The sequence below is a fragment of the Callithrix jacchus genome, chromosome 12 (genome assembly GCF_049354715.1).
Source record: "Callithrix jacchus isolate 240 chromosome 12, calJac240_pri, whole genome shotgun sequence".
Lineage (NCBI taxonomy): Eukaryota > Metazoa > Chordata > Mammalia > Primates > Cebidae > Callithrix > Callithrix jacchus.
In genome coordinates this window covers 35,861,766-35,874,183 of record NC_133513.1, presented here as the reverse complement: position 1 = coordinate 35,874,183, position 12,418 = coordinate 35,861,766, and the positions used below count along the sequence as shown (strand labels likewise).

General features: G+C 39.2%; 2 protein-coding genes across 10 annotated transcripts in view; one reads left to right on the top strand and one right to left on the bottom strand.

The window, feature by feature from the left end:
* The window catches only part of RASGEF1A (RasGEF domain family member 1A), a 76,874-nt gene extending 69,030 nt beyond the window's left edge, over positions 1-7,844 (top strand). The window contains exon 13 of the mRNA XM_054242279.2: positions 3,318-7,844. Coding sequence (XP_054098254.1) covers positions 3,318-3,342 — 25 coding nt within the window. The 3' untranslated portion in view covers positions 3,343-7,844. The remainder of the gene's footprint in view (positions 1-3,317) is intronic.
* Positions 6,068-12,418, bottom strand: part of CSGALNACT2 (chondroitin sulfate N-acetylgalactosaminyltransferase 2) — a 45,121-nt gene continuing 38,770 nt past the window's right edge. For 6 of the 9 annotated variants that reach the window (XR_013524814.1, XR_013524815.1, XM_078345283.1 and 3 more), the window contains one exon: positions 6,068-8,156. Coding sequence is in view for 6 of the 9 variants with exons in the window: in XM_078345283.1 (XP_078201409.1) it covers positions 7,864-8,156 (293 nt within the window). In the remaining 3 variants the exon portion in view is untranslated. Of the gene's footprint in view, positions 8,171-12,418 lie in introns of all 9 variants that reach the window. The other 3 variants (XR_013524816.1, XM_054242277.2, XM_054242276.2) reach the window with 1 other exon arrangement.

The window sequence follows — 12,418 nt, the reverse complement described above, 5'->3', positions numbered from 1 at the left end:
GGCCTTGGATACAACCTGGAGCTGGGTGGGCCATCCTCCACCATGGGCAGTTCCCCCAGGGCAGTGGCTCTCACATGTCGGTCCCTGCCTGAATGGTTATTCTTAGGCCCCACCACACACCTGCTGAATTGGGAACATGGTGGGGGCCTAGTCCACGCCCTAAGCTGCACAGCATGTGCAGGAAGCACTCAGTGGGTGACGATCTGTGTGCCTTGTGACTAGCACATCCCTGTGTGATGGCTGATTGTCACCCCTCAAACACGTTTCAGGAACAAATGGATGTCAGTGTGGCAGAATGATAATCTAAGGATCTGTACTAAGCCATGGAGACTTATGTAACACACATTGCTTGTGACACACATCTATCATGCCCGTATGAGAACATAGGCCCTTCTCCTCAGGGAGGTGCAAGGCAGCAGGGTGGGAGCAAGGAGCTGGGGCACCTGGAATGAGTGCTGGTCTCCAGCCCCCAGCTGGAGAAGCTTGGACAAGCTGTTTACCTTACAGCCTCCATGTTCTCATCTAATTGGGCCTCCCTCGCAGGGCTGTGGTAGCAGACAGCGCAGACGCCTGGTTCATGTCAGCCCAGTTGGTGCTCACAGTGGACTGGCCCTGGTGCTGGGGATGACAAACAGCACTTCTGCAAAAGGTCATAGCAACTTTGGGAAAAGTGAAACAAAGGCTTCTAAGTCCCCTTCTCAAAGGAACACCTGAGGTCCTGGTCAATATGAAGCATATTAGCATTCACCACAGTCACTGTTCAACCGACACAGAAATATAAAAGGGAAAGAATTCCCACAAATTTGGATTCAGAACTTCTACAGGGAAAACTTAGAACCTATCTGCAGGCCAGTTTAGATCAACTGAACATGTTAACACAGTTTCAATCTTTATCCCCAACAAGGAAACCAGGACACTGTGAGGAAGGTAAGGGGCTGCCGAACACCCGGCAAGCATCTACCCCACAGCACCAGGATGCTCAGGTGCAGACGCTCAGGTGCAGCTCTGCAGTGGTTCAGCAACAGTGCAGGGAAGAGTTTAAGAAAGTAAATTGTACACCTGTCCATTTCTGGCACTGTGAGAGATGAAGTATGTGTGTCCACTGAAAACAACAGATAAAGTTGTACAAAATTTAAAAATCCAAGTGAAGGCAGGGAGCCAGAGAAGTCAGGGAGCTCTGGAGCCTGCTTTGCCCTGAGGGCAAGGACCATGAGGAGCTTCTGTTTTCAAGTTCTGAGGGGTAGAGAAAAACATCCAGGGCCTGCCTGAAGATGAAGAATCAAATAGGAGACCCCAGCCCATAAAGCCGGCATCCCAAAGAGCCACCTCTCAGTGCAGCAAGAGCTTGAAATAAGGTGCTCCACCCAAACCCCACCCAAGGAGCTAAGGAAAGCTGCCTGATTTTAATCTCCCCACTGAATGAAGGCAGGGAAATTTTACCCTGGTAATTGATAACAATGAATCAGTGAGCTTCACAAAATTTTGTAGCACAAATCAACACGGGTCCAACACAAACTTTAGGCTGAGAATTCTTTGAACTGGCCCTGAACTGGTACTGCCCCTAAGCATCTAGTAGAAACAAACGTTCTGACCTATATTCCAGTTTAAAAAAAAAATCTCTCCTTAGCTGTGTCTAATTTTGTTCAACCCATCTGTTGGATTTAAAAAACTCCATTATTATAGTTTTCATTTCTAGATGCTCTATTCGGTTCTTTTCTAAATCTGTTTGATCATAAGTCTGAAGAAATTACCAGAATCTAACACAAAGAGAATAAAGCACTGGAAAACAAGAAACAGGTTGAGACATGGAGGATACAACGGTTTTAACATGTTATCAGGGTTAGAGAAGCAAAGAGAGAATGAGGCAGAAATCATTTTTAAAAATCTAACAGCTGAGAATTTTTCAGAGTAATAATCCAAGGAGCCCAAAGAATCTCAAGCAGGACCAGAAAAAAATAAACCCACATACAGATGTATCATAGTGACAAACAACAGAGGAGAGAGTAGACTGCTTTCAAAGAATGACGGCTGTTACACTGATCATTCACAGCAGAAATAACTGAAGCCAGGAGACAGTGGAATAGTAACTTCAATGTGCTAAGCCAATTTAGAATTTTCTACTTTTTAGAACTATTTATTAAATGAGAGATAATAAAGATGTTTACAGACAAACTAAATGGAGTTTGCTATCCACAGACCTTCCCCTAAAAGAAAGCCTAAAGGATGGATCTTGACTCTTACTGAAACCCATGCACAAAACGATTTCCAGATGCACCACAAACCTAAATATGAAAGGCAAGGCAATGAAGTGTCCAAAAAAAGAATTTAAAAAATTCTGGAGTAGGAAAGGTTTCTTAAATTGGACAGCAAAATCACTAGCCATAAAAGAAAACTGGTTTTTATTGAAATTAAGAACTGTTTACTGACAGATACCATTAACACAGTGAAAGAGACTGTTGCTAGGGGAAGGTATGTATAATATGTAAATCTGACAAACGACTCAAATTCGGAATACAGAAGTAACTCCCACAAATCAACTAAAAAAAAAAAAAAATCAAACTAATTTTTTTAAAAGAAGGCAGAAAAACTTCAACAGGCATTTCACAAAAGAAGATAACCAAATGGCCAATAAGCATATGAGAAGGTACTTGACATCATTCCCTGATTATAAACTAAAATGAAAATAAGAACTGTACATCTCCATTAGAAATTATAATTAAAGAGTTTAAACTCAAAACACTGGAAATACTGTGTTGGGGAGGATGTAAAGCAACTGATCTCTCAAACATGGCTGGTAAGGTTTAGTTATTTAAAAGGACTGAAAAAAATCTGTCTGCTCCTGGCAAAGCTGATCAAGAAAAAATGGAAAGCATATTACTATCAGGAATGAGAAAAAAAGATATTACTATAAATCTTATATGTATCACACAGATAACAGGAAGATACTGATTTCATCTGAATTTTCAAATTTATCAGTATAAATTCCTAGAAAATTATAATTTACCCAAAATAACTCAATGAAAGCTTACTCTAGAAAAAATAAGAGTCTGAATAGTCCTATAATTATTAAATAAATTGAACAACTGATCAAAAATCTTCCCAGATAGAAAAGTTCATGCCCAAGTGGCTTTCAGGCAGTTCTTCCAGGCAGTTCCAAATATTCAAGGAAGAAATTAATTCCAGTTTTATAAAACTTTTCTAGAAACAGAGTAAGAAGGAACACCTATAACTTAGTTTATAAGCTAGTATAAGCTCAACAGAAAAGCCCAATGAAGGCCAGGCATGGTAGCTTATGCCTGTAATTTCTGCACTTTCAGAGGCCAAGGCAAGAAGATCACTTGAAATCAGGAGCTCAAGAACAGCCTGGACAACAAATCAAGACCCTGTATCTACACACACACACAAACAACAACAACAAAAAAATGAGTTAGATGCAGTGGGGCGTGCCTGTGGTCCCAGCTACTTGGGAGGCTGAGGTGGGAGGATCACTTAAGCCCAGGAGGTTGAGGTTGTAATGAGCCATGACTACCCCACTGCACTCCAGCCTTGGAGACAGAGCAAGATCCTGTTAATTAAAACAACAAACAAATAAACAAAAATGCCCAACAAGGAAGAGAAAGGAAGTCATTGGCAAGCTCATTCATGAACACATATTAAAAACACCTGAAGTATATACATACCCACACCCCCGACACGAATACTTATGAGATATGTAAATGTGAATACCTGTGTGTATATATGTATGCAAACCAAAACCACCAATGTAAAGTAAATATAACACATGACTGACTGGAATTTGTCCTAATAATGCAAGGGCACTTGAGAAAATCTATTAACTCAATTTATCTCATTCACTTCTGGTGGGAATGCAAAATGGTACAGTCACACTGGAAGACAGTTTGGCAGCTTCCTACAAAGCTAAGCTAAACATTCTCTTACCATATGATCCAGCAATTGTGTTCCTTGTTATTCATTCCAAGGTTGAAAACATGTCCACACAAAAACCTGCACAAAGATGTTTACTGCAGTTTTATTAATAATTGCCAAAATTTGGAAGCAACCAAGATCCCCTTCATAGGTGATTGGGTAAACTTTGGTTATGTTTAGACAACGAAATATTATTTCGTACTAAAAAGAAATGAGCTCTCAAGCCATAAAAAGGCGTGGAAGAAGCTTAAATTCATATTACTAAGTCCAAGAAGCCAATCTGAAAAGGCTACATACTGTATGATTCCAACTATATGACATTCTGGAAAAAGCAAAACTATGGAAACAGTAAAAACATCAGTGGTTGCTAGGGGTTAGATGGTAGAGAGAGACGAGTAGTCAGCCTAGAGGATTTTTGGGGCATTGAGACTGTTCTGTATCATACTGTAACATTATACATTTGTCTAAACCCATAGCATATAGAAAACCAAGAGCGAACCCTAATGTAAACTATGGACTTTAGGTGATTATTTTGTGTCAATGTGGGTTCACTGGTTGTAACAAATGTACTACTATTATGGCAGATGTAGATAACAGAAAAAACTGTGCATGTGTGTGGACAGGGGGTGTTAAAGGAAACTCCACGTACCTTCTGTTCAGTTTCTCTGTGAACCTAAAACTGCTCTAAAAAATAAATTCTATTGAAGAAAGTAGAAATCATAAGGAAGAAAGATTAGTTACAATAAAGTTAATTTTTATTCCTCAAAAAGTACCATCAAAATTGGGAAAAGACAAACCCCATTGGGTCTTAATGAGAGAAGATATCTGCAAACATTAAACCAACAAGAATTGGCATCCAGAATATGTAAAGAATCCCTATGAACTGGTAAAAATGGACAAAAAGATTGGAGATAAATCCTAACTACAGTTCACGCCTACAGCCCACCAAATTGGCAAGAATAAGCCTGACAAAATTAAGCACTGTCAAGGATGCATAATGAACTCACCCAGTGCTGGAAGGTGGTCCTCTCTGGAAAGTTAAACATGCACACAATTGATGGCTCAGCATTTTTACTCCTGGAGAAATTCTGGCACACTTACAAGAGATATACAGTGATGTTCACGACAACAGGCTTGTAATAGCAACAGCAAACCACAAAAATCTGTACACAACCAAAACAGTTACCAACAAGAGAATATAAAAACAACCTGGAAACAACCAAAGTATCTACTAACAGTAGAATAAGTATAGTAGTACATTCATACTGAAGCGGTTAAAATATGCCATTCTGCCATGCTATTTAAATTGAAGACATGTGAAAAACAGCAGGGGCAAAAAGGTGAGTGACCTTTGTGCTGTTTCTTAAGAGCAGGAGACGGATTCCACTGTGAAAGACACTCTATACTAGAAGGAAAGGCAACAAATATCCCTATCTTCAATGACGAGAAGTTTGAGACCAGGAGAATATTGTACAAACCTTGTTAGAATAAGTATTTTTTTAAGCTTCCCACATAATATAGTCACATTTTCACAGTTTACTAGTCTATGTCCAATTCAGTATGTAAGTAACTGACTCTGCTTCTTTTGGTTTTTTCTTTATTAGGGCTCCTGCACCACATAAAATTTGTATTACATAAATTTATATGCTTTTTTCTTGTTAATCTATCCTATGTCAATTTAATCTTCAAGCCCAGCTGGGACCCTAAGAAGATGGGAGGGAATTTTTCCCCTCCCTACAGTACAACTGGAATACTATTCAATAATAAACTAATTTTGAGAATAACATGAGTGAACCTTAAAGACACTGAATGAAAGAGAATACATAATGAAATAATAATGTATATAAATTCAAAACCAGGCAAAATAGTCTACTGGGAGACACATAACTGGGAAAACTATGAAGAAAACAAATAAAAACTATCGCAAAAATCAGAGTGTGACTGTTATGGAGAGGGTGAGTGCAGGTGATTAAGAAGGGGCACAAGGGGCCTGTCCCAGGTAATACCCTGTATTTTAATCTGAGCAGCTGCTGCACTGGTGTGTGCTTTATTTTTTAAAGTACACAATTACATGTTATATGTAATCTTCTGTCTTTATGATATTTTACAATAGGAATAATTTATCACATTTTCATATAACTTTTGGTAATAAAATACTTTATTGGTACCGTTTAATAAATGTCAAAAACATAGTAACATTTCCATTGCTTAGCTTTCATCTTTAAAAGCTAGTTTAAAAACAACAGGAGAAAAGTAAACTCATTTGATTCTCTCAAAAAACAAGCTGTAACTTACCTTTGCAAATAATTAAGTTCTCTCACTTTAAATATAATTCACTGGTCTTTATAATAAATAATTGTATTAATATATAAAAGGAGACAGTGGCCTGAATTATTTTTCAGAGAACATTTCACACATCTTTTAAAAAATTTCTACACACTACCACACCTTAAAACTTGTAAGATTAGGTGAATTATTATAATACTGAATTAATATAGCACCCTAGAAATTTGAAATTTGTAATATTTCAGATGATATGATTTACTGAGAAAAAGAGTAATGATTTTTCTTCAGTGAATTTTCAGGGCTTTACGTACTAATAGAATTCAACACAGGTCTCTTTTAAAAGCCGAAGGTTAAAAAATTTATGCATGCTAGGAATTGACCTCATGGTAACAGATCCATGGGTGACAAATAATGTAGTGCAGTCCTGTCTGAATATAATTTCTTCTTCACTTTGTCTCATTAATTTATACCTGACTCAATTAAAACATTCTATATGCAAGTGATATATTTCTCTAAAACATTCCATATTTCAGATTTCCATTCAGACTATCTTCCCCTCTTCCTCCCTTTTCTCAAACCAGAGTGATTTTGTTTTATACCGTTTGCTTTTTCTCCCCCAATGAAACTCTTTTTCAACTCAAAAGTATTACAGTAACGCAAATACAAATGTAGCATATATTATTAGAAAAAAGGATAGTAAATACATATGTTTCCATGCCAAATAAGAAAATCGAAAGCAAAAACAAACAATGCTATGTTCATCTATTCTGAACCACCATGGGAAGATCCTGATGTAGCTGGCTCACATAAACTAATGTTCCCAGACACACCTAGGATCCTGTACTCCAGCATAATTAAATGCTCTGTTAAAAATGTTTCCATGTTATTTTGTTTGTTCAAAATACTCTACAGCAACTCTGACTACTAATCTTGAACATGATGATAATGTAATATCATGCTCAAATTATATGTAATTTTCTGTCCTATGATAATGTAATAACGTTGTATTTTTAATCAAGCCATAGATTCTAACATACTTTCTACTATTACCCATTTGCTTAAAAAGACTTTTAAGGGGCAAAGCAACAGTAAATTAAGGAGTTTTTATTTCTACCTTTTTTTTGATTGAGGATTTCAGTTGTGTCAGTTATTATCCTCTACTTCAGTGGAAAAGGCTTCTTCGAGCTATTAAATCAAGCAGGCTGACTTAGGGGCGGGCAAGTGAAGATACCTGTCCACACACTATGCCCGTAACACTCCATCTCTTCCGTAAGAATGTGTTCTCCACCCACCAGCAGCCTGGCACATTCCATCCTCTCCACCCAGATCCAGTCAGATCCAACCATGTAATCCTACATGCAACCAGAACATGGGCATCAGGTAGAACTAACTCAAAACAACTTTTGGGACAAATACCAGATTTCAATTTGTCAATTATTTCATAGTGCAGTATTCTCACAAAACAGAGACTTTGTGTTGAAACATTTGTTTTTTTCTTCCCACATCAAGTTGAACTGCTAAAGTAATGTCAGAAACAACATGAAAAATAAACATGTCTTCTCCAAAAGAGGCACTGTATTTGGAAGTGGAATTAAGGCTAAATAAATAGTGCTGGTTTGTGGTTCACTCGATAACGCATTAATTATGATTTCAACCAAGAACTTCACTGTTTGTCCTGTATGCCTGTTTACGAAGATGTGTCTCTATTTCCTCCCTGAAGACCAGCATTCCCAGGTGGGAGTGAGAGGCCTCATTCATGGCTTTAGACTGGATGCACATGCGGTACTGCTCGGGGGTCAGCTCATCAGCACAGCGCTTTTCATGCCAGAGGTGGAAAAGACCAGGAACTGGAGTCCGAATCACAATGAGGTCACCATGTAAATATTTTCGATAAAGATGAACATCTTCTCCACCCCAACCTTTCACTTCCATGTCAAATCCACCTATAAGATCAAAACTGACACTATAAATAACTGCCTATTATTAGCCAGAGCACAGGGAAATATACAAAGGTTTAAATGGTCTGCTTCAAATGGGATGGAATGGTTCAGCACAAAGACAGTACTAGACACCTGACATGGAGGGGTGACTTCCAGTTACTGGAAGTCCAAACTCAAGGAGTTCAAGGTTGGTTGTTGAGAGTATCAAAATGGGGTTAAATATTTAAGAACACTGTATATTTCAAAGTCCTGTAGAAAATCTATAGAAAGTCAAAGAAGAAAATCACAATGAGGTCACCATGTAAATATTTTCGATAAAGACTTATAATCTCACCACCATTAATTTTTTGTATTTTCTTTCGTTTTTTTTTTGGAGACAGGGTCTCACTCTGTCCACTCAGGCTGGAGTACAGTGGTACAATCATGGCACACTGCAGCATTCACTCCGTGGCTGAGGTGATCCTCCCATCTGAGCCCCCTGAGTAGCTGGGACCACATGCATATGCCAGCACACTCAGCTAATGTTTTTCTTTTGGTGGAGATGGGGTATCACCATGTTGCCCAGGCTTGTCTTAAACTTTGAGTTCAAGCGGTCTGCCTGCTCCACCTCCAAAAGTGCTGGGATTACAGGCATGAGCCACTGTGCCCAGCGACATTTTCTATTCTTTGAGACATGCTTTTCTGGGCTATAGAAAAACCCCCCAGAGGGGAAAAAGAAGAAAGGGAGATACAAATTTGAGAATGGGTCTATAGATTATTTAAAGCTACAGGAATGAATGAAATTATTGAAGGAAAATGGAAGGAAAACAGGGTCTTGGTCTAAACACTAAGAAATGCCAATTTCTAAAGGTTAGAGGCAGACAAAGTTAAGTCAGGAAAGGAGATTGAGAAGTAGCCCCAAGCGAGGAAGAAAATTCTGGAAAAGGTGGCACTCTAGTAGCCATGTGAAGAAATTTAAAAAGAACTGACTGGACCTGGCGGCATAAATGTTACTTATAAATTTACCCAGAACAATTCTGATAGAGTGATGGGGCAGAAGGCTAACTGCAGTAGGCTGACCCATAAAATGGAAGATAAAGTTGAGACTATTTTCAAGCCAGGTTCAAGCTAAACAGCTAATGTTTTAAAGATGCAGGGAGAAGGCAAACCAGAGTTTTTTGAAGAGCTAGAAAAGTGATTCTTAAAAACGGAGAAAAAAATTATTTAATTAAGAGTGAGGCTTCCAAATTAATTCTATTTTTTTAAGAAACAAGGTCTCTGTTACTCAGGCTAGAGTAAAGTAGGATGATCATAGCTCACTGTAACCTCAAACTCCTGGGCTCAAGCAATCCTCCTGCCTCAGCCTCCTGAATAACTAGAACTACAGGTGTGTACCACAATGCCTGGCCCATTAAAAATTTTTTGTAGCGACAGGGTTGTACTATGTTGTTCAGGCTGGTCTCAAACTCCTGGCCTTAAGCCCTTCTGTCTTGGCCTCTGAAAGCACTGAGATTACAAGTCTTAGCCACTGTGCCCAGCCATCTGTCAAATAATTTTTTTTCTTTTTTGAGACAGAGTTTTGCTCTTGTTGCCCCGGCTAGAGAGTGCAATGGCACTATCTCAGCTCTGCAACCTCTGCCTCCTGGGTTCAAGTGATTCTCCTGCCTCAGCCTCCCAAGTAGCTGAGATTATAAGCATGCCTGGCTAATTTTTTGTATTTTTAGTAGAGATGGGGTTTCACCATGTTGATCAGGCTGGTCTCGAACTTTTGACCTTAGGTGATCCACCCACTTCGGCCTCCCAAAGTATTATGATTACTGGCATGAACCACCATGCCCGGCCCGTCAAATTTATATTTTTCAGAGATGTGGTCTCACTCTGATGCCCAGGCTGGAGTGCAGAAGTGCACTCATAGCTCACTGCAGCCTCAAACTCCTGTGCTCAAGTGATCCTTCCACCTCAGCCTCCTGAGTAAGTGGGACCACAGTTCGAGCCACCATGCCCGGTTTCTGTCAAATACTTCTATCCCACTTAATTCTACATTAACAGAATGGATAATAATCTGGAGATCTTTGAAAAGTATTACTTTAAAAATCAGAGTTTTATTAAATGCTATGTCTGATACATATCAGCTTTTCTTCTTGGTAGACATAAGCTCTTAGAATATTAGAGATGTACATATATACTTAAATGGGGCATTCCCAGTTTCTGGTCTGGCATTTCTGGAGCTAGGAAGTCATCACTCCATCCTAATAAGTCAAAAGCTGAACATTGAAAAATCAACAACTCCTCTTAGGTCTCTCACAGAGAAGTGAGTTCACAGGGCAAATTGCTGCCCTCAAAACTGGTGAGACAGATAGGCAGATACAAAGAATTCCAACTTACTGGAGTAGAAATCTTTGTGGGAACCAGTACCAAGGTAGGAAAACCTGAACTATAATTGAGAAATTGCTAGAGGCTCAGGGTAGGCAAGTCTGAGAGTTAAAAACTTCAGGGGGACCCAGTCATATTGGGACCCTCATACTCATGTGAGTTGTACCTCTAGGAGCTCTATCAGGTCAATAGTGAAGATCAGAGAAAAATCTCTTAATGTGTCCAGCAGTGGGGAAGGGGAAAAGGTAATCATTTTAAAGTATGCCACAGCACTTTATCATTATTAGCAAGGCCTGTCCTTAAGAGAAGTTATTTAACCAGAGCCTAATCTGTTGTGGTTTTATCAGTGCCTAACTGATTTGGAGGAATGAATATACCCACCTCCAGTCCCTTCCAGCCATTCTGTCCAGGAGAGGAGGGGAGATTGAGGAGCATGTGTGAAGTTCAGAGTCTGGGATACAGAACACTTCTGCTCCCTCTGCACCTCACCACCGCATCACCAAAGGCCTATTTATTGTAGTTACTTTTACCCAGTACATCAAGTCCAACTTTCAACAGAAAAATGACAAGGTATACTCAAAGGTAAGAAAAACACAGTATGAAGAGATATACCAGACCCAGATTGAGATATAGTAGGAATGTTGGAATTATCAGGCTGGGAATTAAAAAAAACTATGACTAATACACTAAGGGCTCTACTGGAAAGAGCAGATTCTTTCTATTCATCTCATTTCCATGAGAACTGGAAATTCTCAGAAGGAATTCTGAAAAAATGCTAGAGATCAAAAACACTGTGAAGTGAATGCCTTAGATGGGCTCATTAGTAGATTGGACTTGGCTGAAGAAAGAATCTCTGAGCTTGAGGATATGACAATAAAAATTTCCACAACAGAAAATCAAAGAAAAAAACCTGAAAATAAAATGAACAAAATATCCAAAAACTGGGGGACAACTACAAAAGATGTAATATATGTATAATGGGAATACCAGCAGGAGAGGAAACAGAGAAAGAAACAAAAGCTCCAAATAAAGACTCTTTAAGTTCCAAACAGGTGCAGCTCTCTTTTTCACCCAACCCATGGCAACAGGGTAGAGGCTCCACTTCTAGGTGTGGCCAGCTGAGAATACTGGGAGTCTTCTTGCCTCTCTACCTAGTGTCCTGCTCATAGGGCAGAGGTGGTCACTCTGCTTAATGAGAAGTGTGTCCCCATCCTCAGGACAAAAGTTCAGGGATATTTTTTTCTCAGGGGGAGAGGCAGTCCATGAGAACAAACTGCTCCAAAGTTCTTCCCTAAGAAACTGACTTCATTTGAAATAGAACGCAGAGAAGTTCAGAATGTAGAGAAGTTCCAGCCTCTTGAAAATAATGGAGATTTTGGTGGTAAACAATTAACAGGAGGCTAGGAACTCCAGGAGGGCAACCACTAGCCAGCTAATTTGCCAGAGAGAACTACAAAGAAAGACAGTAAGAATATCCCTCCTGGAGTCTGAATAAATCTCAAAGACTTGCTGTAAAAACTATCCCAGCAAAAAGGCCCAATTTAGTAGGGACAGATTCTGGAGCAATTTATGTCCCAGAGCATTGTCAAAACAAGACAGCAATTAGTGAACAGTCAGTGGAGTCTAATAGTTAGGAGTGATACCAATGGAGGCATGGAAAGAGATAAAGAAAGCTCTGCTAAATCCAGTGCCATCCTAGGATGACTGCACAGGCCCTGAGGAGCAACAGCAGAGGCTTCATATTGCCAAAAGGTCAGGGTGGAGGAAGAAATAATTTGCTAAAATAGTCTAGCCATGTCAACAAACAAACAAACAAACAAGCTGTGGTGGCAGAGTATCCAGAGTTGCCACAGTATTACCTAAAATGTCCAGTTTTCAAAAAGAAATGAAAAATGCAAAGAAACAAGATGTGA